Genomic DNA, 26,009 nt, shown 5'->3' on the forward strand with positions numbered 1-26,009 from the left:
ATTCCATTGATGGTTCCATTTCTCTCGAAGCACTACAATTTTTCAGCCAATTCCAGGAGTATGTCACAGGTTGGCTCAACCTTCTAACCTGTTAATGTAGGGTCAGTGATGAACTCACCAACTGTTGTACAAATATCCCTTATGTTTATATCTCTTATGTTTTATAAAATTATCTGAGCACCTGGTACTGCTCCTATTGCCATTATTCAATGACACCTGTATGCTTCAGAAAATGGATCACGAAAATGAGTTTGAGTTCTTGCTCATTATGAATATTGTTATCATAGGAAACTTAAATAATTGTGCGTCTCAACAAACAAATAAATAATCTGTATCATCTGGAAAAATCCCACCTGCTTCACAATGCATGCAAAGAAACAATTTGTGAGCGATAACATTAAGAGTAGAACCCACTTCAGATAACATTAAGAGTAGATGCCATTTCAGAGTAATTGACAAGGCACACCAACAAGCCCAGTAAGGCGCAGGTCATTTTACAGGAAGCTTCAAATGTGTGCCTCTGTCTCATGCAACAACCCCAGCCTGTGATGGCATTGCTTTTCTGAAAGCCTCAGCAAACTGAGTCTTTACAAACATTGAAATGTATACAGTGCCTTCACTAACCCATGCTTCATTCCCTTGGACTCATTATCCCACAGTATTGAATGGGAGTCTTTTATTTTCTGTGATGCAGGCACTGCTTTTCAAAAGTGCCTGCTGTTCCGATCTTGCAATTTTGAAATCATCAAAATTAATTAAAGTTACAACTCAAGAGACACTCAATGACTTAGCAGACTTAAAGGTGGATAAATTGTCAGGGCAACAGAGAAATCCCCAGCAATTACAAACCGGTTTGCTTCACATCTGCGGTGGAGAGAGCAGTACAGAAATAAGCCCTTCAACCCACTATGCTGTGCCATGATAACAATCTAATTAGTCCCCATCTGCCTGCGCGTGGCCCATATCCCTCTAATTTCTGTCTGTCAGGTGATTGTCTAAATGCCATTTAAACATTGTCATGGTATTTGCTTCTACCACGTGCCATTGCAGTGCATTCCAGGCATCTACCGCTACCTGTGTTTAAAGATAATTTATCATTGACCACTCACAAACCAAGCTTTAAGTAACATTGTTTGCTACGTGATGTAAAAGGATATTGACTTGAAACATTGTTACCCTGGGAGTAAAGGATAGAATAGAATGAAGATAGATACAAAGTGCTGGAGTAACTCAGCGGGTCAGGCAGCGTCTCTGGAGAAAAGGAATAGGTGACGTTTCAAGTCGAGACCCTTATTTAGATGTGCCATGCTTTACAAGCACCCATACCTCACATTCCTTCTCAAATCTCTCAAAATGAGCTTTTTGTCACAAGGATATCATGGTTTCATGAAGTGCTGGCTTGCCTCATTGCTCTTCCTTTTTCACTTCTTCTGCCTAACAATACTTGAAAAAACAATGTGTGAGTTTATTCAAAGGCTGGACTGAGTGTCAACACAGCCATGTGGTACAATTCTCTTTCACATGGAACAGTTTCCAATTTGGAAAAATCTAGAAAACAATTGTCTCTCCTAGGAATATATTGGATATATAAAAATAACAGCTCCAGCAGACTGACATGAGAGTAAGTGAATTTCTAGGTCAGGAAAGGAGAACATCCATTTGACTTCAGTAATATTTAATAGTTTTACAGTTTTCTCCCTTCATTCCCAAGAAAGATAAAATTGTTTTTTTTAAATGATTCAATCATTTCCTATTCAGTAAACTTAATTTCAAATAGGCATAAATTTGCTATTCATCTGTACAATCAGATTAAAAGAATTCAAGAGGTTGAAATTAACTCAAATGTTGCAATTGATTCAACTTTTTTGCCAATCTTCTTGAGGTCTGTTCCCTGTTTGTGATTACGTTTCTTCCAAGGAACACTTGTTGCTTTATATGGCCGATGTTACCACGTTTGGATGCTGGAGAAGTAAATTAATAAAAGTGAAATTCCTCTTCCACAATTAAAAAACATGAATCTTTATTCTCTATTAAAATGATAACTATCTCAGGTAGAACGGGAGAGATGGTGGGGGGAGAATTATATATTTTGTTGGGGGAGGAAAGGGGGTCTAGCGATTATTATTTCTTGGCAACCATCAACAAGCAGACCAGGACGTTACAGTGCAGGGTATAATATCTTGTCGGCAATAATATACAATTCCCCTGAAAATTCCTGCTGGTGGTAAAATAAGGAGCAAAACTACTTTGGTGTTGCAAGAGAATGCATCAGCTCCTGCATTCTAACATTGCATCTTACTAATAAATCTTATAGCTTCCATTGTCCTCAAAACAATACTATGGAAGTACCGAAGGTACCGGAAGAGAGAAGGTGGATGACGGTGAGGAAGGGAAGGAAGCTTGGAGTACAGGAGACCCTGGGGGTTGAACCTCTTGAAAACAGGTTCACCCTCTTGGATTTATTCACAAAATGCTGGAGTAACTCAGCAGGTCAGGCAGCATCTCGGGAGAGAAGGAATGGGTGACGTTTCGGGTCGAGACCCTTCTTCAGAAGCAGTGGGGACAGAAAACATTTCCAGTCTGAACGGCGGACAAGTCTGCAAGGCAAAACATGACGCTGAGGCAAAGCCGAAGAGACCGACATCAGGCAGAGCCACAGTAATAGGGAACTCCATCGTGAGAAGTAGACAGAGGTTTCTGCGGCAACAAGTATTCCAGGATGGTGTGTTACCTTCCTGGTGCCAGGATCCAGGACGTCATGGACTGATTGCAGAGCATCCTCAAGGGTGAAGGAGAGCAGCTGGAAGTGGTAGTGCATGTCAGCACAAACGACGTTGGGAAGAAGAGGAACGAGATTCTGCAGGGTGACTTTAGATGGCAGATGCAGTATAATGTAGATAAATGTGAGGTTATCCACTTTGGTGGCAAAAACGAGGAGGCAGATAATTATCTCAATGGTGTCAGGTTAGGTAAAGGGGAAGTGCAACGAGACCTGGGTGTCCTTGTACACCAGTCACTGAAAGTAAGCGTGCAGGCACAGCAGGCAGTGAAGAAAGCTAATGGCATGTTGGTCTTCATAAAGAGAGGATTTGAGTATAGGAGTAAAGAGATCCTTCTGCAGTTGTATAGGGCCCTGGTGAGACCACATCTGGAGTATTGTGTACAGTTTTGGTCCCCTAATTTGAGGAAGGACATCCTTGCTATTGAGGCAGTGCAGCGAAGGTTCACAAGGTTCATCCCCGTGATGGCGGAACTGTCATATCAGGGAAGATTGGGCTGGTATTCAGTGGAGTTTAGAAGGATGAAAGGGGATCTTATAGAGATGTATAAAATGATACAAGGACTGAACAAGCCAAATGCATGAAAAATGTTCCCAATGTTGGGAGAGTCCAGAACCAGGGACCACAGTCTAAGAATAAAGGGGAGGCCATTTAAAACTGAAGTGAGAAGCAACTTTTTCACCCAGAGAGTTGTGAATTTGTGGAATTCGCTGTCACAGAAGGCAGTGGAGGCCAATTCACTGGATGAATTTAAAAGAGAGTTAGATAGAGCTCTAGGGGGCTAGTGGAATCAAGGGATATGAGGAGAAGGCAGGCACTGGTTATAGATTATGGATGGTCAACCATGGTCACAATGAATGACAGCGCTGGCTCGAAGGGCCAAATGGCCTCCTCCTGCACCTATTTTCTGTTTCAATGTTACCCCAAATCTCTGACACAACTACCTCTAGATTTATAGCATTGCTGTGTATGTTGAACCAAATGCAGCCATGGCTCATCAAGGAATTTCTGCAATTGTCCATCTCAATTCAGATTGTTCATCAGTGGTGAAAGGCAAGAGAATGGAAGCATGCCAAGTACCATTAACAGTAACAAACTTGCACTTCCTACTTTTACTTAAATATTTTGGCGTAAAGCTCAATATTAACATGCAAGAGCATATATCCATTTTCTTTTAAAAATTAGATTTGCTTTCTTACTGCAACTTTTAGAGCTTGATGTATGTCTTCAATGATGTCCTCCACATCCTCCAAACCAACGGATAATCTGATCAGGGTATCACTGATCCCCAATGCTACGCGATCCTCCACTGGGACAGAAGCATGCGTCATAAGTGCCCTAAGAGAGAATAAAGTGCATTGTTGTTCTGGTGTTAAGGACAAGCCCTGTTAAACACCAACCCCAAAGACAGCCACTTGAAATCTAATTGGAACCATAGCATTTGCAACAATCATTTTTATAACTTCTTCCATTGATCAAGAACAGTCGTTAAAACAATCCAGATCAGAATGATTAATTTAAAATACCAAACTATACTTGAACAATGTACCTAGCTAGACATACATTGGACTTGGGTTGCAAAGCTCTACACAGAAATAACAATCATTACTATTATTCTTCCCTCCTTTATTTTGAAATAGGCAATTCGAAAGCAAGACAGACAGACGTCATGTCACTTGCCTCGTTCCAATATGTAGAACCCGAAAAAACGTTTTTGGAACAGACAGCACCTTATTAGATATTTTTTGGATGTTGTTGGGGGAGTTGACATTGGGTGGTTATGGGCCTGTACTAACCAAATTACTAATTTGTTTGAACTCCATGTGTAAGGTCAAGTGCTATAAAGTCGTATGGAAAAGTGCAGATATGCAAAATTAAATGTGTTTAGGCAATTTCAACACAGCGTCTAATAGGCACAAATGCACAGTCCAAAACTAGGCGGCACAGTAGCGCAGTGGTAGAGTTGCTACCTTACAGCACCAGAGACTCAGATTTGATCCTGACTGTGGATGCTGGCTGTACAGTTTGTACATTCTCCCCATGACCGCATGGGTTTTCCCCGGGTGCTCCGGTTTCCTCCCACGCTCCAAAGACGAATAGGTTAATTGGCTTCGGTAAAAATTGTAAATTGGCCCTAGGGTGCAGTGTGTGCTAGTGTAATGGGGGTTGCTAGTTGGCGCAGACTCGGCGGGCCGAAGGGCCTGTTTCCGTGCTGTATCTATCAACTAAACGAAACCTGCGGTCACTTACTGCTTAAAAGCAATTTCACTATGGAAGTAGTGATTGAGAGGGAGAAGGGAAAATCGGACGTGTCAGTATTACAGTATAGCAAAGGGGATTACAGAGGCATGAGCTGGCCAGAATTGACTGGATGGAGGCCCTAGCAGGGACAACGGTGGAACAGCAATGACAGATATTCCTGGGAATAATGCAGAAGTTGCATGATCAATTTATCCCAAAGAGGAGGAAAGATTCCAAGGGGAGTAAGAGGCACCCGTTGCTGACAAGGGAAGTCAAGGACAGCATAAAAATAAAAGAGCAGAAGTACAACAAAGCAAAGAAGAGTGGGAAGCCAGAGGATTGGAACACTTTTAAAGAGCAACAGAAGATGACTAAGAAGGCAAAACGGGGAGAAAAGATGAGGTACGAGGGTAAACTAGCCAATAATATAAAGGATGATAGTAAAAGCTTTGTTAGGTGTGTAAAGAGGGAAAAAAATAGTCAAGGCAAATGTGGGTCTCTTGAAGACAGAAGCGGGGGAATTTATTATGGGGAACATGGAAATGGCAGACGAGTTGAACCGGTACTTTGGATCTGTCTTCACTAAGGAAGATACAAGCAACTCCCAGATGTTCTAGTGGCCAGAGATCCTAGGGTGACAGAGGAACTGAAGGAAATTCACATTAGGCAGGAAATGGTGTTGGGTAGACTGATGGGACTGAAGGCTGATAAATCCCCAGGGCCTGATGGTCTGCATCCCAGAGTACTTAAGGAGGTGGCGCTAGAAATTGTGGATGCATTGGTGATCATTTTCCAATGTTCTATAGATTCAGGATCAGTTCCTGTGGATTGGAGAGTAGCTAATGTTGTCCCACTTTTTAAGAAAGGAGGGAGAGAGAAAACGGGAAATTATAGACCAGTTAGTCTGACATCAGTGGTGGGGAAGATGCTGGAGTCAATTATAAAAGGCAAAATTGCAGAGCATTTGGATAGTAGTAACAGGATTGTTACGAGTCAGCATGGATTTACGAAGGGGAAATCATGCATGGCTAATCTTCTGGGAATTCTTTGAGGATGTAACTAGGAAAATTGACAGGGGAGAGCCGGTGGATGTGGTGTACCTTGACTTTCAGAAAGCCTTTGACAAGGTTCCACATAGGAGATTAGTTGGCAAAATTAGAGCACATGGTATTGAAGGTAGGGTATTGACATGGATAGAAAATTGGTTGACAGACAGAAAGCAAAGAGTGGGGATAAATGGGTCCCTTTCAGAATGACAGGCAGTAACTAGTGGGGTACCGCATGGCTCAGTGCTAGGACCGCAGCTATTTACAATATACATTAATGACCTGGATGAAGGGATTAAAAGTAACATTAGCAAATTTGCAGATGATACAAAGCTGGGTGGTAGTGTGAACTGTGAGGAAGACGCTATGAGGTTGCAGGGTGACTTGGACAGGTTGTGTGAGTTGGTGGATGCATGGCAGATGCAGTTTAATGTGGATAAGTGTGAGGTTATCCACTTTGGTGGCAAGAATAGGAAGGCACAGTATTATCTGAATGGTGTCAAGTTAGGAACAGGGGACGTTCAATGAGATCTGGGTGTCCTAGTGCATCAGTCACTGAAAGGAAGCATGCAGGTACAGCAGGCAGTGAAGAAAACCAATGGAATGTTGGCCTTCATAACAAGAGGAGTTGAGTATAGGAGCAAAGAGGTCCTTTTGCAGTTGTACAGGGTCCTAGTAAGACCACACCTGGAGTACTGTCTGCAGTTTTGGTCTCCAAATTTGAGGAAGGATATTCTTGCTATTGAGGGTGTGCAGCGTAGGTTTACTAGGTTAATTCCCAGAATGGCGGGACTGTCATATGTTGAAAGACTGGAGCGACTAGGCTTGTATACACTGGAATTTAGAAGGATGAGAGGAGATCTTATCGAAACGTACAAGATTATTAAGGGGTTGGACACTTTAGAGGCAGGAAATATGTTCCCAATGTTGGGGGAGTCTAGAACAAGGGGCCACAGTTTAAGAATAAGGGGTAGGCCATTTAGAACTGAGGTGAGGAAAAACTTTTTCAGTCAGAGAGTTGTGAATCTGTGGAATTCTCTGCCTCAGAAGGCAGTGGAGGCCAATTCTCTGAATGCATTCAAGAGAGAGCTAGATAGAGCTCTTAAGGATAGTGGAGTCAGGGGGTTTGGGGAGAAGGCAGGAACGGGGTACTGATTGAGAATGATCAGCCATGATCACATTGAATGGTGGTGCTGGCTCGAAGGGCCGAATGGCCTCCTCCTGCACCTACTGTCTATTGTCTATTTGGAAAATAGAAAACTGCCACGGATGCAGCAGGTGCTTCTGTATAACCCTGGAATCAATTAAATTTATGGCACGACAGGAGGACAGTTGTGTTGTGCTTACCAAAATGGATTTTTTAATATTATTCCTATTTTCCAGTATACAAGGCTAGAAAGGCTTAAAGCTCTTCACATATTCATCCAAGTATATTTGATGTTTAAAAATGTTTTTTTTTCTCAGCAGCAAATTACCCATTCACCAGAGCCTTGCAAATAAATAGTTTTTGTTGACTTCCTTCTAACTCTTATTTCATCAACATCACTACCAAATATTTCCTTCCTGTTCAAGCCATCTAGCTAGATCATTCATCATATATCTCCAGCCACTTCTTCAGTCTTGCCCATAACCACAGATCTCTATAGCTTCTCATCCTTTATTATATTATTGTCAAAACAACACACACTACCCTAGCTTTAATCTATTTAATGTTATGCCTTGGTTAATAAATGTCCAGAATAGTATTTTCTCGGGACCAATTTGGTCTGAAACTCTTTCATGTTGAATACCTTGCATAGTTCTGACCAGGATGAACTTTGAAGTATAGGTCTCTAGTACACTTTAGCTGACTTGCATCATAGCCTGATGAAAGGCTTGTATACACTGGAATTTAGACGGATGAGAAGAGATCTTATCGAAACATATAAGATTATTAAGGGGTTGGACACGTTAGAGGCAGGAAACATGTTCCCAATGTTGGGGGAGTCCAGAACCAGGGGCCACAGTTTAAGAATAAGGGGTAAGCCATTTAGAACGGAGATGAGGAAAAACTTTTTCAGAGAGTTGTAAATCTGTGGAATTCACTGCCTCAGAAGGCAGTGGAGGCCAAGTCTCTGAATGCATTCAAGAGAGAACTAGATAGAGCTCTTAAGGATAGCGGAGTCAGGGGGTATGGGGAGAAGGCGGGAACGGGGTACTGATTGAGAATGATCAGCCATGATCACATTGAATGGTGGTGCTGGGTCGAAGGGCCGAATGGCCTACTCCTGCACCTATTGTCTATAACTCACTTTTCCCCAATTTAAAAGTTGTACTCCTGGTCTAACTTTGTTACGATTGCAATTTCTAAAATGTCCTCCACTAGCCACTTTTCCACAAATCAGGTTCACTCCCTCCTGGTTGAAATTGCAACATAACAATTTTAAAAGTTTGAGTACCTTTGAAGAAATCCTTATCTCTATTCTTCCCTCTACTACTATCTCAGTTTCTCCAGATTCTTTTATGGTTATTGTTTTATTATTTTTGCAGTTACCAACATAATTGTATTATAATCTCCCTCCAACTGGGAGGCTAAAGGGCCTGTCCCAGTTACACGATTTTTAAGGCGACTGCCGGTGACTCGCAAAGTCGTAGCAGATCGCCAACATTTTCTTTTACCCTACGACAATGACCACGACAATGCCGAGTCAGGTCGATACAAGTTACTTTTTTGTGAAGCTAGCACCTGGCTAAGAGATTACACCGTCTTCGGAAACATCGCAAAATTCCCACGCTTACCTGACCGTCAAACTGTCGCCTCCAATCTACCTGTCAAATGTCCTGATGGTAAATAAATTGGTTAAACAAAACTATCTTCTGGTATCTTCAAATGCCTTTTCTTAATTTAATATTACGTGCTTCTAAATGCATCTGCGACAACCTAGCAAACCTGGGGACAGCATGCGACAGCGCCCGCAATAAGCTACAATACCTGGCGACAAGCCAGCTGTCATCGAGAAATTTCTATCTGGAAAATTTTTCAGTGACGTGCCGAGATCTGCTACAATTCTTTGAAGACTCCTCACCATCATGCCCGCGACACCTTGGCAAACGTTCGGCGATAGTCTAGTCGCCGGCAGTTGCCTTAAAAACGCCTGTGGGACAGGCCCTTAAAGGAAACTCCAACAAGGCAAACACTCATTTCTTTTTTTTTCTCCACTGTTCATCCACATGGCCTCACTCGTTGATCTCTCAAATAAGATTCCTCTTTACCAATGTTGTTTGCTTAACCAATATTGCTACAGTTCATTTTTCTTTGTGCCTTCCTGCCCGCCACAATATTTAAGCTTATTATATTTAACATTTTTTTAAATAAAAGATGAGTCATGTGGCAGCGACATCAGCTTAAATCCATCGATCATTGCTGTATGGTGAAATTAACCAAGACTTGTTAGATTTCAATCAGTTTGAAAAATAAGAAAAATATCTTACGGATGTTCAGCCAGGCTTTCATATCCTCCCAAACTCTCGGCAAGGCAAAATATCTAAAAAATGTTATAAAGTGAAAATGGGATTATTCTGCTCAGGCATGTGATACATATAATAGACCAATTGCTTTACTGGAAAGCAAAAGATACTTCTTTACAAAAAGAGGGCTAGCAAAAAAAAATGCTAGATTGTTCCCTTTGCAAATGGCATCCTTTTTTAAACTTTAAGCCTTTTCATAAATTGTTTTGAGATTATATTTGAGAAAATGAATAATACATTTCCAAATCAATTAGTAACAACTGATAGCGGTGTACACCTCCTGGATCAGCTCAATGCTTTCTATGCTCGCTTCATAGGGGAAAACATCAAAATACCTTCTCAGGTAATCTCAGTCACCAAGACCAATATCAGAAGATCAGTGCCCAAAAAGAGCAAGGTGACCTGCCTTAATGACTACTGACTGATGGCATTAATATCTGTGGTGATGAAGTGCTTCAAGAGGTTGGTTATGACGCATATCGTGTCCTGCTTTAGGAAGGACCTGGTTCTTGTAGTAAAGAAAAAAAAAAGACAGAATGTTGGATTAACTCAGCGGGTCAGACAACATCTCTGGAGAACATGGATTTGTTGATGTTTCAGATCGGGAACCTCTTCAGACAGATTGTGGCTGGGGGACAGGAGGGGGGGGGTAAGAAAGCTGGAAGAGAGGAGGGGCAGGACAAAGCCTGGCAAGTGATAAGTGGAAGCAGGTGACCAGGCCTACCTTGTAGTGAAGACCTGGACCCACTACAATTCCCAAGCTCTAACACCACCATTGTATGAATAATGGAAATTGATGTCAGAATACAGAAGGGAGATTGATAATCTATTGTTCTGACACTCAATCTTGCTCTCAAATGTTAACAACCCAAGGAGCTAATTGTTAACTTCAGGAAGGGATAACATGGATCCATGAACCAGTCTTCATTAATGGGACTGTGGTGTAGAGATTCAACAGTTTTACATTCATGGGCATGCACATTTAAGATCTATCCTGGGCCCAGCACATTGATGCAATCACAATGAATGCTCATCAATACCTCTACTTCCTTTGGAGGAGAATTGGTGTGTTGCTGAATACTCTTAGCAAACATCTATGGATATATATGGCAGCGAGCATACAGACTGATTGCATCATAGTAACTCCAACACCCAGGAACGAAGGAGGTCACTGACCTCCCCACCATTGAAGGGATCTACGGGGGGGCCTGCTTCACCAAGATAGCCAATATCAAAGACCTACATCATCCCATGCTCTCATCCCACTACTCTAATTGAGAAACAAGCATGGGAGCCCAAACTACGTGACCTCCAGGTTCGAGAACAGTTCCTTCCTAGCAACCACCTGCCTCTTGAACACTACTAACCACATCCCTACATTAGCAACTATGATCTGCTGTGGACTTGGTTACACCATGGACTTCGGTTTTCCACTCAAGATCTCATTACTTCATATTACTGTCATTAATTTATTGTATTATTGCGTACTTGTTTGCTATTGCCATAAAGCTGTGGCAACTAAGGATTTAATTGTTCTCTTGCCAGGACATATCCGATCAGCATAAGCATTGGAAGACCACTGTCACCACAAAGCTAAGAGTGAAGACGCAAGGAACGGCAAGATGCTGGTTTACAAAATAGGGAAGCGCTGGAGTAACTCAGCAGGTCTGGCAGCATCTCTGGAGGACATAGATAAGCGACATTTTGGGTCTGAGCCTTCTTCAGACTTATGGTAGTAAGGGAGAGGAAACTCGAAGAGAGAAGGTAGTGGCAGGCAAAGCCTGGCAAGTAATAGGTGGAATATAGGTGAAGGGAGTTTGAATGAAGGATGGGTGCACAAGGACTAAAACCGAAAAGGAGACAAAGCGATGTCAGATAAGGAGAGAAGAGGAATGGAATGTAAAAACAAGAATGAGGGATATATGTGGAGTGGAGGAAAAGGGGACAGGATATGGGAGAAATGGGTGCGTACTAGGGTGGGGCATAGGAAGAAGGGTAGAGGGTGGGGGGGGAGGGGGAGGTGTTGTTACCTAAATGAAAACATTCAATGTTTATACTGTTGGGTTGTAAACGGAATATAAGGAGGATGTAGAGGATGGAAAGCTCAGTATGGAATGGGAAGTGGAGTTAAAATAGTTAGTAACCAGGAGGTCCAACAAGCCTAGGCAGACCAAACTGCAGAACACAATGGAGACATGGATGAGGGATCCATCTACAATAGCAGGGGGGGAGTCATGTTTACTAAAAAAAAAGAGGAGGATGTTCCAAGATATCCTAGTCATTAATGGAATCATTCAGCACAGAATGGAGAGGAGTTCAGTGGGGTAGGAGCAGACAGAAACAATCGATCGACACGGGGCAGTTCTTTTGTTGATTTTGGGGAGGAGGTAGAAGCTGACCATGCGGGGCTAGGGACGATAAGGTTGGAGGCTGTGGAGGGCTGATCACAAGAGGTGATGAAATCAGAGACATTGGCCTGATGTTCATCTGTGGGGTCATGGTCATCAGGTTGGTAGGAGAAGGTATCAGAAAGCTGGCACATGGCCCGAGCACGGCAAAGGTCAGCCCACCAGACTACAACTGCACCTCCCTATGCAGTGGTTTCATGACAGATGTCTACTCGATGCCTTGACCGATGGACCATTGTTTACTGTGGAGGTGATACAAACAGTAAAATTGGCAGGATCCTTAGGTTGGGGGGAGGGATGGAGAGAGAGGGAATGCAAGGTTTACTTCAAATTAGAGAAATCAATATTCATACGGCTGGATTTTAAGCTGCCCAAGCGAAATACATGGTGCTGTTCCCCCATTTTGTGTGTGGCCTCACTCTGACAGTGGAGTCAGAGATGATTTGGGTGGTTTGGGTGGGAAGAGATGAGTGAACCGGGGAGTTACAAAAGGAACGGTCTATGTGGAAACCGGAAAGGGGTGGAGATTAGAATATGTGATTTAGTGATGGGATCCTGTTGGAGGTGAAAATGTCAGAGGATTATGTGCTGCATGCGACAAAGGCGAATACTGGGGGGGGGACTCTGTCCCTGTTGCGACTGGGAGGAGGAGCCAGAGGAGTTATGAGATACCGAGGAGACACATACAAGTGCCTCATCTATGAAAGACAAGGGGAACTTGTTCCCTAAAGAATGAGGACATCTCGGATGTCCTGGTATAGAACACCTCATCTTGGACGCAGATGCGGTGCAGATGGAGGAATTGGGAGTAGGGGATAGAATCTTTGCAGGAGGCAGCATGGGAAGAAGTGTTGTCTAGATAGTTGTGAGTCAGTAGGTTTATAATAGACGTCAGTTGATAGTCTACCTCCTGTGATTGAGATGGTGAGATCAAGAAAAGGGAGGGAGATGTGAGAGATGGTCCAAGTGAATTTGAGTGCAGGATGGAAATGGTAGCAAAGTTAATGAAGTTCACGACTTCTGCATGGATGTAGGGGATAGCCCGATGCAGTCGTTAATGTAGTGGAGACAGAGTTTGGGTATAGGGCCAGTGAACACCTGGAAAGGGGATTGTTCAACATATTCTCCCATCTAGGGCAAAGACTCGTCAACATCTACCCTATATAGAGGCAGGCTTAGCTAGAAGTGGACAATGTTTAACAGTACAGTACTTCTATCTCTCTATCTACTTACTTTGAGGTTCTCCAGGAATAACTTGGCATTTTCCAGATTTCCTTTAATTAAGAAAGCTATCATGCCCGAAGTCCCAGTGCTTTGCTGCTTTGTCAGCTTGTATTGTGGATGAGAAGGGAGCCCTGCAAGAAACACATTTACGATGAAAGGGAGGCATTTTTATATACTTGGAATCAATGCATATTGAGAATATGTCAATTTTTCCTAAGTTATGGATAATTGTGATTCAATGACTCAACTGCTCAATACACTTGACAATAAATATTCTTGTGAACCAAGTTAGATGGAAGCAGGCACAGGATACATTAAATTGAAAGGTTGTGGGGGTACTAATGTAGGGGGATGGGGGTTTAAGAGTTAATGTGTACAGATTGCATGGTGCGTGTGGTGAGCCCGCTTTACCTACTTAGAATTGCTAGTTAGAGTATAACAGGTTGTTTTGCATAACTGCACAGGGCGTTGCGACTAAAGGAGACAGGCCCGATACCAAGTACTACTGCAGAGACCAACGTCTGTTCTAGACAATAAGAAACGGTGCAGAAATGTGTTGATTGTGTGATTAGCTGGACCTGTGGCTACTCGTGTATAAAATATACTGCCGGTGCACAAAATAATTGAGTGGGATCGCGAGGAGCTGCAAGTACGTGACCAAACTTGCAGTGACTCCCCCACTCACGCTAGCGTAATATAGTGTCTTTACTATCAATGTCTGACAGTGTTTCTTATTTCAGAGGGCGAACGGGCTTTAACACTAGAGCTTTGGCGAGTTAAAAAGGAACACAGGAACCAGAGCAATGTTCTAAAATTAGGGTCCTACATTTAAACAATGGGAAATTTGAAAAGGTATGAGTGGGATCGCGAGGAGCTGCAAGTACGTGACCAAACTTGCAGTGACTCCCCCACTCCCGCTAGCGTAATATAGTGTCTTTACTATCAGTGTCTGACAGTGTTTCTTATTTCAGAGGGCGAACGGGCTTTAACACTAGAGCTTTGGCGAGTTAAAAAGGAACACAGGAACCAGAGCAATGTTCTAAAATTAGGGTCCTACATTTAAACAATGGGAAATTTTAAAAGGTATGATTGGCTGTGATAAATTGGGGGGCTTCTTTCAAAAAGACTAGTGGTGGTCATATGGAATGAATGCAGGAAAAGTAACAGTTATACATTTCTTTCTGGAGCAAAAACAGAAAAGGAAAATCCACCTCACCATGGCATATAAACTGGGGACAGTATTAGATCCAAAGAAGAGGAACAAAGTTGCCAGAAACAGCAGTGCATCAGAATTCAGTTTAAAAAAAGGGACCCAGAGTGCAAGAACCATAAAAAGAACACAGTCAAAGTTTCTACATTAAAAAAAAGTAGTTAAAATAAATTGTGTCCTAATTCTGCTCCGATCACTTATGAACTTGTCATGTTCGGAGCAAACATTGTCAGCCGAAGGGCCTGTTCCTGTGCAGTACTGTTCTATGTTAAGTGTAAATAGTTATCAATACTACTATTAAGAAAAGGATCTAATGAATTATTTTACAACTGAGCTATTAGTCAAGAGAATTATTGACAATAAAATCCAACAAGATACTATCAAATTTGTTTGCGCTAGGAAGATATTGCTACACCAGTCATGTAAATAAGTGTTCAAAGCACCCACCTGGGAAAAAGACCTTCTCTACCCGAGGATCTGCCTCCAAAAACTGGGCTACAGCCAGTGCGTTTTTGAAGTGTTGCCTCATTCGTAGTGATAATGTCTTTAAACCACGGTTACACAGAAAACAATCAAATGGAGATGGAATGGCACCAATAGCTGTAACACAATTAACAAACATATAATAAAGACTTGACACACCTTTGGCACATTGTGGAAAAGTTCATCTTACTCCTTTTGAATTATTCAAAATAATTACATTCAGAAATTCACGTCATATGGACTACCACATCCAACTCCTCTTCTAACTCATGGAGGCCAGAAATGCAAGGGATTCCAGGAGGGGGGACCGATTTCAAACAAAACTAAAATTTTCTTAAACTTTTTCTTCTATCCTCTTGCTCCACAAATGAATTCTAGTATTTCTACTTGCATTCTTTCTGGCTGTATCAAATGGCAGATTACTTTTAAATGCATGTGAATTTCAACTCCTCTCAACAGCTCAGCTATAATGTACAAATATTCAGTTCCCTCTCCAAGATGATCATTGAAAGTAGTTGTATCATTGAGATAACTCTGATCTCTGCCTAATTACAAAAATCCCTTTTTCATCCCCCGTACACAATCTCTCTAACATTTCTCCAGTTTTGCTAAAGGGTCTCAACCCAAAAGGTTAACACTCTCTCCATAGATGCTGCCAGACTGGCATTGTATTTTCACCTTTGCTGTCCATGTTTCAGAATTTTAGTATAATTTTCTATTGCTCACTGGCTCCTTCAGAGATTTTTTTAATATGCTGCTGCCATTTCTTGATTACTCACTTCATGAAAATTGAGTCACAATTCAATATTTCTGTCATGCCTTTATAAATTCTATTTAAATCCTCCTCTTTGTTCAACTGCCTAATTTGTGGTGGCAATTATTTATATGTACTTTGGCATTTTCATTTTACTACCCCATTTATCTTTAAAACTTATATGCTTATCATTAAAGCATTTATTCCCCACTTTCAAAATGTTTACATGTGTTTTAAATCTTCAATATTCCATTTCTTTTTATGATAGCATCTTATCAGTAGTAAACAAAATATTCATAAATTATGGTTTATATATACACACAAGATGGATATTACTTTACATGATCATCATAATTCTTCCTCTGAAACCTAGTTCCACTAATTTTCTACCATTCTTACTTTGGAGACCCCTTCAGTGGAGTGAGGTAAAATACTGGAAGTGTCATGCAGAACCTAGTGATGAATTGATACCCTTTGAGATATCCTCTGGGAACCTCAAAGCAATAAAGTGGGTCACATACTGACCAATGCTTCAACCTACTATTGGTAGGTGCAAGGTTTTTTCCAGTAAATTTGGGGTATTGTGGCTTTGTTTAAACAACTAGCCTTAAAAAAATATGTGCTTTGGTATTGAAACCAACCTATCAACTTGTAAAATGCATTTAATAATTAGCAGACCATGCTTTAACATTGGGTCATTCATGGTAGGCAAATTTACACAAGAACAGTGTAACGAGTGACTAGAATAAATTAGCTTGCTATTACGAAACATTATGGATTTTTTTTTTTAAACTACATCAAGTTATTTAGAATTTAGATGAAATCATTACCATTTTGCAAGAACTTCAATTTTTGATACAGGTCATCACGATTCGTGGAAGCCAACCCCATGACTACATCAGAATGACCTAGAAAGTTAGGGAATTATTACCAAAAATTAGGCAAGGGTCACACACTAATCACATGGCTTTTAAACAAAAAGCTTGAGTAGACAATTTTAACTTAAAGTTAGGTTAAGCTGACAGAGGCATTGAAACAGGAAATTTATGCGTTTTACTTTCAAAGTCTACTTTACAATACTTGGTGAAAGTTGGTAAACCCAAGACCCAACATGATGTCGACATAAGCAAAAGCCAAGCAGGCACATTCAGAATTCAATTAACATTCCAGAATTTTCCATCACCATCCCAAACAGAACACATCTGAAACATGTCTGTGGAAATGGGACCAGCAATGGAAAATCTAGCCATTTTTGAAATACAACACACCGAATGAAATGCTGGAGTTGAGCCAACGGCAGTTGGGCTTGTGCAGTCATACACGTGACTTGCAAATGAGCTGTGCACACAAAATATTCTCCTCACATTAGTACCAGCATTGCTCCTGGAGACCAAGTCCTTGAGAATCCATGCCAAGCCAGGCAAGACAGCAAGCATACTTGTAAAAATAAATCTGTCTAGTTTAGTTTAGAGATACAGCGCGGAAACAGGCCCTTCGGCCCACTGGGTCCGTGCCGACCAGCGATCCCCACATATTAACACTATCCTACCCCCACTAGGGACAATTTTTACATTCATCAAGCCAATTAACCTACAAATCTCTCTAGTTTAACAGTTATGGCAAGGTTTTAAGAGAATGAGTTAATGGATTTCTAAATGTATACAATTAAAGTGGAAGAAATACATGGATTAAAAAATGGAACAATTTGAAAAACTCAGGTCTGCCAGCAGCTATGGAAAGAGAAATGGTTAATGTTTGAGGTCTGGGACCCATTAGAACTGAAAAATACTGAAAGAACAGGAAGGATATGACATGGAATATAATGTGGAAATTTGCAAGGTAATATACTTGCTCGAAAACAAAAGAGCAAAACATTTGGAAATGATGCAAGATTGAAAGATGCCAGTGCTTAAAGAGTCTGTGGTGTCCATTGCAAGTAAATATGGAGGCAAACCCAGCAGTTGGGAAGACAATGATATACTAACCTTTATTGTGAGAGGACATAGTACATCTTATTCCAAAATTACATGGAGCCCTTGTGAAATCTTATCAAACATGTGTACATAGATGTGGAAGCTAAGAAAGGATATACTTGTGAAAAAGGAAGTGCAAATTCACCAGATTGGATACCAAGGATGGTGAGTTTATCATACAAAGAGAGATTAAGTAGCGTATGATTGTACTCCCTAGGAGTTGAAGAGATGACCTCATAGAAATGTCATAAGTGCTAGGAGTAGAATTAGGTCATTCAACCCATCATGTATACTCCGCCATTAAATCATGGCTGGTCTATCTCTCCCTCCTAACCCCGTTCTCCTGCCTTCTCCCCATATAACCTGACACCATTACTAATCAAAAATCTATCTATCTCTGCCTTAAAAATATCCACTGACTTGGCCTCTACAGCCTTCTGTGGCAAAGAATTCCACAGGTTCACCACCTTCTGACTAAAGAACTTTCTCCTCATCTCCTTCCAAAAAGAACGTCCTTTAATTCTGAGGCTATGACCTCTAGTCCTAGAATCTCCCACTTGAAATATCCTTTCCATATCCACTCTACCCAAGCCTTTCCTTATTCTGTATGTTTCAATGAGCCCCCCCCCCCCCCTCTCATTCTTCTAAACTTCAGCGAGTACAGGACAATAGACAATAGGTGCAGGAGTAGGCCATTCAGCCCTTCGAGCCAGGACCAGTGTACAAAATTCTTATCATGCTTGGTAGGAAGAGAGTCAGTTCCCCCCCAGCCAGGGAGCCTAGAACCAGGAGTCAGTCTCAAAACAAGAGGTCAGCATAAAGGACAGTGGAAATGATTATTTATTTGTTCAGAAGGCAAAGAATCATATAATTCACTACCTAAGAGGGGTAGAGGGGCTTAATTGCTGAGCATATTCAATTCAGGAAATCAAGACATTCTTCTGTATGAAGGGAATCAAGGGGTTATAATATTAGTGCAAGAAAGTGGCACCAATAATACCGAATGGTTGTGCAGGGAAAGAGACTGAACCGCTTACTCCCAATACTTTAATGTTCTTTGTGAAATTTCAGGTTCCCCCCCTCCCCCCAAAAATAAAATATATCTTTAAAAAGGTCATGAGGAACGAAGATTTACCGAATGGAAAGAAAGGACAAGAGTCAAGGATAGATTGTTACAGAGAATCAATGAAGATTTGAAAGGCAGGGCTGAGAAAAAAGCTAAAATGAGCTAATGATACAATTGCTACATGAACTGTCCAAAAATGAGGTCTTAATCCATCATAATTACAGGTCCAATGTTCATAATGCACTGCAGATAGACAATTTAAAATAATGGCACTGGGAATCAAAAAACTTCTGACATTTTAGCACTTCTAATGTTAGTTACCATTTGCCCAAATCACAAACATCAAACCAATCATCACTATGTTACAGCAGAATTTCATCTTTCATACAGACATCAGTCCACAACATCAATATGCAAACATACTGCTTTAAATTCCAAATTCTCTTACCATTCATATACTTCGTTGCAGAATACATGCAAATGTCAGCACCAAGGGCCAAAGGACGCTGCAGGAATGGGAGAAATATCATCAAAATAAACATATTTTAACTAAACCATCAAATAAGATAAAACATTAAACGCAGCCTTCCAATACATTCCAAAGTATGAATCACAATTTCATTAAATGGCAGATCAGCCAAATGCCCAAATCCTACTTCTATATTATTTCTGGTGAACTGCAAATAAAATGATTTAAAAGCAAATGTAGATTAACTACCCATTTTATGCTTGGATCATGAAAAAGACTTTAACTGGTTGATTTGACTGTTGAGAAATTTGACATTCAATTTGGAATGGTACAAAGAAAAACTTTAAGACACCAGCAAGTGAATATAGCTATTACTGATCATGATGTTAATCCTTCAGCAATGGGGATACAATGGGGGAAGGCATATGGAACGAGAGCAAGAGAATTTTCTGAAAAATTAAAAAGGTCCCTTGACAGAGTACCCTGAGGATTAATCATCTACTTCAAACTTGGTCATTGGTCTGGGTGTTTGATCATCCTGCAGCCATATGCTGAGAGGTCTACATTCATTGAAGAGCATTGGTTCATGCTATGCATTAATAATTTATCAGTAGGATACAGAGGCAAAAACAAGTACAATGGTGGAGATTGGGTGGACTTAGAAATGGCAAATAAAATTCAATATTACCATGTATGAAGTGATTAGATTGGGGAAAGAAAACAAAAAGCTAAAACATTGTAATCACAAAATGTTCTGGAGGAAAGAAGGATTTGGATCAAAAGAAGCTCCTGGACAAAGGAAGAGGATTCAGGGTGTGATATTGATCTCATCCAGAGCTTTGAACCTATGCAACACCAAAACAATATCCTTTTCTCAAAATAACGTGGATGTTATTCCATTCAATAAACAATAGACAATAGGTGCAGGAGTAGGCCATTCAGCCCTTCGAGCCAGCACCGCCATTCAATGCGATCATGGCTGATCACTCTCAATCAGTACCCCGTTCCTGCCTTCTCCCCATACCCCCTCACTCCGCTATCCTTAAGAGCTCTATCCAGCTCTCTCTTGAAAGCATCCAACGAACTGGCCTCCACTGCCTTCTGAGGCAGAGAATTCCACACCTTCACCACTCTCTGACTGAAAAAGTTCTTCCTCATCTCCGTTCTAAATGGCCTACCCCTTATTCTTAAACTGTGGCCCATTGTTCTGGACTCCCCCAACATTGGGAACACGTTTCCTGCCTCTAATGTGTCCAATCCCCTAATTATCTTATATGTTTCAATAAGATCCCCCCTCATCCTTCTAAATTCCAGTGTATACAAGCCCAATCGCTCCAGCCTTTCAACATACGACAGTCCCGCCATTCCGGGAATTAACCTAGTGAACCTACGCTGCACGCCCTCCATAGCAAGAATATCCTTCCTCAAATTTGGAGACCAAAACTGCACACAGTACTCCAGGTGCGGTCTCACCAGGGCCCGGTACAACTGTAGAAGGACCTCTTTGCTCCTATACTCAACTCCTCTTGTTATGAAGGCCAACATTCCATTGGCTTTCTTCACTGCCTGCTGCACCTGCATGCTTCCTTTCATTGACTGATGCACTAGGACACCCAGATCTCGTTGAACTCCCCCTCCTCCTAACTTGACACCATTCAGATAATAATCTGCCTTTCTATTCTTACTTCCAAAGTGAATAACCTCACACTTATCTACATTAAACTGCATCTGCCATGTATCCGCCCACTCACACAACCTGTCCAAGTCACCCTGCAGCCTTATTGCATCTTCCTCACAATTCACACTACCCCCCAGCTTAGTATCATCTGCAAATTTGCTAATGGTACTTTTAATCCCTTCGTCTAAGTCATTAATGTATATCGTAAATAGCTGGGGTCCCAGCACCGAACCTTGCGGTACCCCACTGGTCACTGCCTGCCATTCCGAAAGGGACCCATTTATCCCCACTCTTTGCTTTCTGTCTGTCAACCAATTTTCTATCCATGTCAGTACCCTACCCCCAATACCATGTGCTCTAATTTTGCCCACTAATCTCCTATGTGGGACCTTGTCGAAGGCTTTCTGAAAGTCGAGGTACACCACATCCACTGACTCTCCCCTGTCAATTTTCCTAGTTACATCCTCAAAAAATTACAGTAGATTTGTCAAGCATGATTTCCCCTTCGTAAATCCATGCTGACTCGGAATGATCCTGTTACTGCTATCCAAATGCTCAGCAATTTCGTCTTTTATAATTGACTCCAGCATCTTCCCCACCACTGATGTCAGACTAACTGGTCTATAATTACCCGTTTTCTCTCTCCCTCCTTTCTTAAAAAGTGGGATAACATTTGCTATCCTCCAATCCACAGGAACTGATCCTGAATCTATAGAACATTGAAAAATGATCTCCAATGCTTCCACTATTTCTAGAGCCACCTCCTTAAGTACCCTGGGATGCAGACCATCAGGCCCTGGGGATTTATCAGCCTTCAGTCCCATCAGTCTACCCAAAACCATTTCCTGCCTAATGTGGATTTCCTTCAGTTCCTCCATCACCTTAGGTTCTCCGGCCCCTAGAACATTACAGTTAAATCAACTAAACTTGTCGAGTTTAAAATGTGCTGACTTTTATAACTGAATATTTCCTGGAATGCATGGATATAGTGGCGCGGTTATTTTTGCAAAGCAAAAAAAAATGAACTTCATGGGTTAGAGAGCAGAAAATATTCGTGTGTATTTATTTCTCACAAATTATTATAATTCGATTCAGGACACATCACTTCAGTAGCATGGTTCAACAAAGTTGCCCAACTAGAATCAGATATGACCTTAACTGTGTGCAGACTCACCAAACAGAGATATTCGACTGAGAGGAAAAATGAACTCGCGCTATAAACTTGAAAGAATATTTAGAAATTTGGATAATTTGTATCCTGCATATTTATTGGTCACACCATTACCTGGAAATAAGGTGACATGAAGGTGTTGTCCACCACCATAATGATGTCTCCGTGCTTGTGTACCAACTCTGCACAAGCTTTGATGTCAGTAACATTCATCATTGGGTTGGTCGGCGTCTCAATCCAGACAAGCTATGAAAATAACCATAACAAATTAGAGGAAGGAGTTCCACTATGGGGTTCTTCTACTAGCTTTTTGGAGGAAGGAGAAATACAAAAGGAAATAGCCAATGTTTTTATCAATGGCAACCCTGGTGGAACAGCCACGGTTCGTAAGGCCATCTTTACTTTAAAAGTATTTTCCACTAATGCAAGAACATGTAGCGAAATTTATTCTCAGAATTGTACCTTCATCTCCTTTTCCATTTTCAACCTTTGTCCTTTCAAATCTGATCTCAGGCTTGGTATACCCAGCACGTAGCTTTCTCTCTGCTTTTTTTTACAATTTAGTGCAATAAAAAAAACTACAAGTGCAAAACAAATAAAAAGAAAACTAAAGGGTGGGGGGGGAGTAATTGGGGCATTTTTATACTATTTTTCCTAATATTATATATTGTACCATTTATTGTTGTTTTAGAGATACAGCATGGAAACAGGCCCTTCAGACCACCGAGTCCACGATGAACAGCAATCACCAATACACTAGTTCTACCCTACAAACTAGGGACAATTTACAGAAGCCAATTAACCTACAAACCTGAACAAAAGTGGGAGGAAACCAGAGAAAACCCACGCAGTCACAGGGTGAACGGGCAAACTCCGCATAGACAGCACCCGCAGTCAGGATCAAACCCAGGTTTCTGGCACTGTAGACAGCTACTCTACCATTGCGCCACCCAATAGTTTTGTTTTGTTCGACATAGTTGCCTTCAATAAAGGCTGCTTTTTGTTAGCACTGCCTAGTCTAAGTGATAGTGCTGGCAACAATACCAAAAGGAATCTTACAGCACTTCAGTTGATAATTTTTAGAAAAAAGGTTGGACGCTACAGCAGTTGGTCATGACTTATTCTTCAATTGTAATAAGAACAATTGGTTATTCAAATCTGACTCTTCAGTATCTTGAAATGGAAAACCCCAAAAGTGACAATGGTTTTTTTTGGATGGAATTTCCAAACTTGCTGTTTGTTATTAAAACACATAATTCTAAAAAAAATCCCCAACCACCAACCTTCTTCTCTTCAAGGTCTTGTGACAAGCCACTCAGTGTGTCCAGAGAGTACTGGCAAAACTTTTGCCTCATTATACTTCCACAATAAGAGCTCTTGGAGTTAATTATCCCTTGACCAGCATGTTCACAGGTGCTCAACCAGGGGTTTTTTTTTTAATTTATTTGCAAAGCAGGCTTACAGCCTTGTACATATTTACTCGTCCCTGAATATTACAAAACAATCATTTAAGGACTTCAGAGAATGACTCGGGGAATGGAACTGAGGTTAGTTCTGATAATCAACCCAGGCAAACAGTTCAATCTAATGATTTATTCTGAAAATACTATTTTTATAGTATTCATTTAAATTGTTTACAATTATTTTAGCATTCAATATTGTTCAAAAATCAAAATGTCATTCTTTTTTGCAAATATTCCTGAAACTGGGAAAGTCTGAACTTACTGTTCCATATCTGGTCATACGACACCCACAAACTAAAATCATAACAATGAAAGCCCTGTTTGTGCGCTTAATACTGAAAACCTATATATATCCCATTTTCATTTTCTTCTAATTTCCAAAAAAAAATAAAACAATACATTTATGCACACTTCTACTCCATGCCCCTCCCCCCACCCCCTAAAGATATTGCAATACTCACGTCTCCCTCATTTTGTTCTTTTTGAGACTACAAGCATGGATTTATTTTCACTGAAACTCAGTTTTGTATTACTGGGAAATAAAATATGCAATTCTATTTTGTTAACAAACCAGTTTTATGCTATTGTCCTTTACTGTACATATTATGTTGTTTAAATCGTGTCAGCAATGCATTCTACAATTCCACTCTTTAAAACAATGACATCACATGCACCAAATTCTAAACTTTATTCTTCAACTTGGTGGTGCTAGCCGTACTCTTACTCTTAATTCGACCTCATTCAGTTATCCTGCTCTTGTGCACTTCAATCTTACACCATTCTGTTGTTTTGTACTTTTGAGTATTGTTTAATTTATCATTACTGTATTTGCTATTTTCCCTACGAGCTTCATGTAAAGAAGGAATTTCATTGTATTGTGGTGTATATATCCAAATAAACTAATCTAATCACATGATCTTGATAGCTTGGTCCAAATATCATTCCCAGGCATCAACAATATTTATTTTAGACATTGCAGCTATCCATTTGAACATTGTACTTACAAAGAAAGATTGCACAAGGTAAGTGATTTTTATTGTAACCATTAACTTGTGTGGCTGGAATAGATAATCGAGGGAGTGGAAAGAAGCAGATAAACAGCTTACATATTTTCTACTTTCAACAAATTTTACCTACCTTGGTGTTTGGTTTAATTGCTTCCCTCAGGCACTTCAATGACGTGCAATCAATGAAACAGGTTTGCAAACCCATTTCAGATCCAACTCTGCGAAAGTATCTGTTGGTGCCTAAAAGACAACATTAGCCAGATCTCAAGAAACATATAGAATCATACTAGGTTTTATAATTAGAACAAGATCTTAATATCTTCTGCTAAAGGTAATGCAGAGGCATCGTGGTTTCCAGGACACCACAAGGACAACAATAAAATGCCACATACATGTGCATTGAAGGCTTCATGCAGCTGTCCTACACCACATGTGGAGCACTTGGGGTCTCTGTTTTCCACGGGTTCCATAAAACAAATTAACTGTTGTTTGCTTCAACCTGGCAGGAAAGGACACCTGCTCTTCCCATTAAGAATAAAAAGCAAGGTTCTAGTCTTGTCAACATATCTGATCTGTATATTTAAATCATAAGAGCACCTCCATTATCATTAGACAGATGTCTTTGGCATCACAGTTGGATGATCAAATTGGGACACCAGCAAGTAAGTCCATGCTTGCATTTTTGCTGTTTCTCCACCCATTTCTAACATGCAAAAGTAGTTTAATCTGATTTTCTTACACAAATCTGAAATGCGCAAATACAAAAGGTACCTCCATATACGTCATTCATGCAAATAATGCCATCACCGGATTTCAACAGGTGAGCAATAGTCATCGTAGTTGCCAAACCAGATGCAAATGCCATGCCTGTAGACAGAGGGGAAATAAAGCCCAAACATCAATATCTATATACTAAAACTCATTTGTTTGTTTGTTCCTGAACTATAGCCAAAACGGTACAGAATAGCGCGTCAATTTTAGGCCCACCTTACCGTCGTCCCTTTGGTGCTGATGGAAGAAGTTTCATTGAAATCGGTGTTATATTTTTAAAGTTATTCACATTTTAAAGTTTAAATCTATCTCCTAGGGAGGGAGGGGAGAGGGAGGGAGGATAAGGGGGGTTGAGGGGGATGGAGTAGGGGGGAGGGGGAATGGAGGGAGGGGGTTGGGGGGGTGGGAGGAGGGGGGGGTGGGGAGGAGGGAGGGCGGAGGGAAGAGGGAGGGATGCTGCACCAATGCAGGAGAGGTTTGGGCCCAACGGGTCCACTTGGTCTAGTACCAACTAAAATGGAACCGAAAATGCTGGATGTGCTCAGGAGGTCGGGCCATATCTGCATAATGCATGATGCATAAAACAGAGTTAATGCATCAGCTCAGAGATCTGCAGTTCTTTAAATTTCACCGAATGCATAATGTGATAAGACAAGCTATAAGGTGAGAGAGGGAAGTTTAATGGAAAGGTGCAGAGCTAGTTTAAAAAATATATTACACAAAGATGGGAGGAGGCCAGGAACACACTGCCAGGGGTA

The 26,009-nt window shown here is 41.0% G+C and overlaps 1 protein-coding gene across 1 annotated transcript in view; it reads right to left on the reverse strand.

The window, feature by feature from the left end:
• Window positions 1-1,658: 1,658 nt before the first annotated feature.
• cth (cystathionase (cystathionine gamma-lyase)) overlaps window positions 1,659-26,009 on the reverse strand; it is a 32,024-nt gene continuing 7,673 nt past the window's right edge. The window contains exons 3-12 of the mRNA XM_078407352.1: window positions 25,252-25,347; window positions 24,611-24,720; window positions 22,125-22,256; window positions 19,141-19,198; window positions 16,484-16,561; window positions 14,864-15,016; window positions 13,216-13,337; window positions 9,539-9,591; window positions 3,980-4,118; window positions 1,659-1,961 (exon numbers count right to left, since the gene is read on the reverse strand). Coding sequence (XP_078263478.1) covers window positions 1,932-1,961; window positions 3,980-4,118; window positions 9,539-9,591; window positions 13,216-13,337; window positions 14,864-15,016; window positions 16,484-16,561; window positions 19,141-19,198; window positions 22,125-22,256; window positions 24,611-24,720; window positions 25,252-25,347 — 971 coding nt within the window. The 3' untranslated portion in view covers window positions 1,659-1,931. The remainder of the gene's footprint in view (window positions 1,962-3,979; window positions 4,119-9,538; window positions 9,592-13,215; window positions 13,338-14,863; window positions 15,017-16,483; window positions 16,562-19,140; window positions 19,199-22,124; window positions 22,257-24,610; window positions 24,721-25,251; window positions 25,348-26,009) is intronic.

This window comes from Rhinoraja longicauda, chromosome 11 (genome assembly GCF_053455715.1).
Source record: "Rhinoraja longicauda isolate Sanriku21f chromosome 11, sRhiLon1.1, whole genome shotgun sequence".
In the NCBI taxonomy this organism is placed as follows: Eukaryota; Metazoa; Chordata; class Chondrichthyes; order Rajiformes; family Arhynchobatidae; genus Rhinoraja; species Rhinoraja longicauda.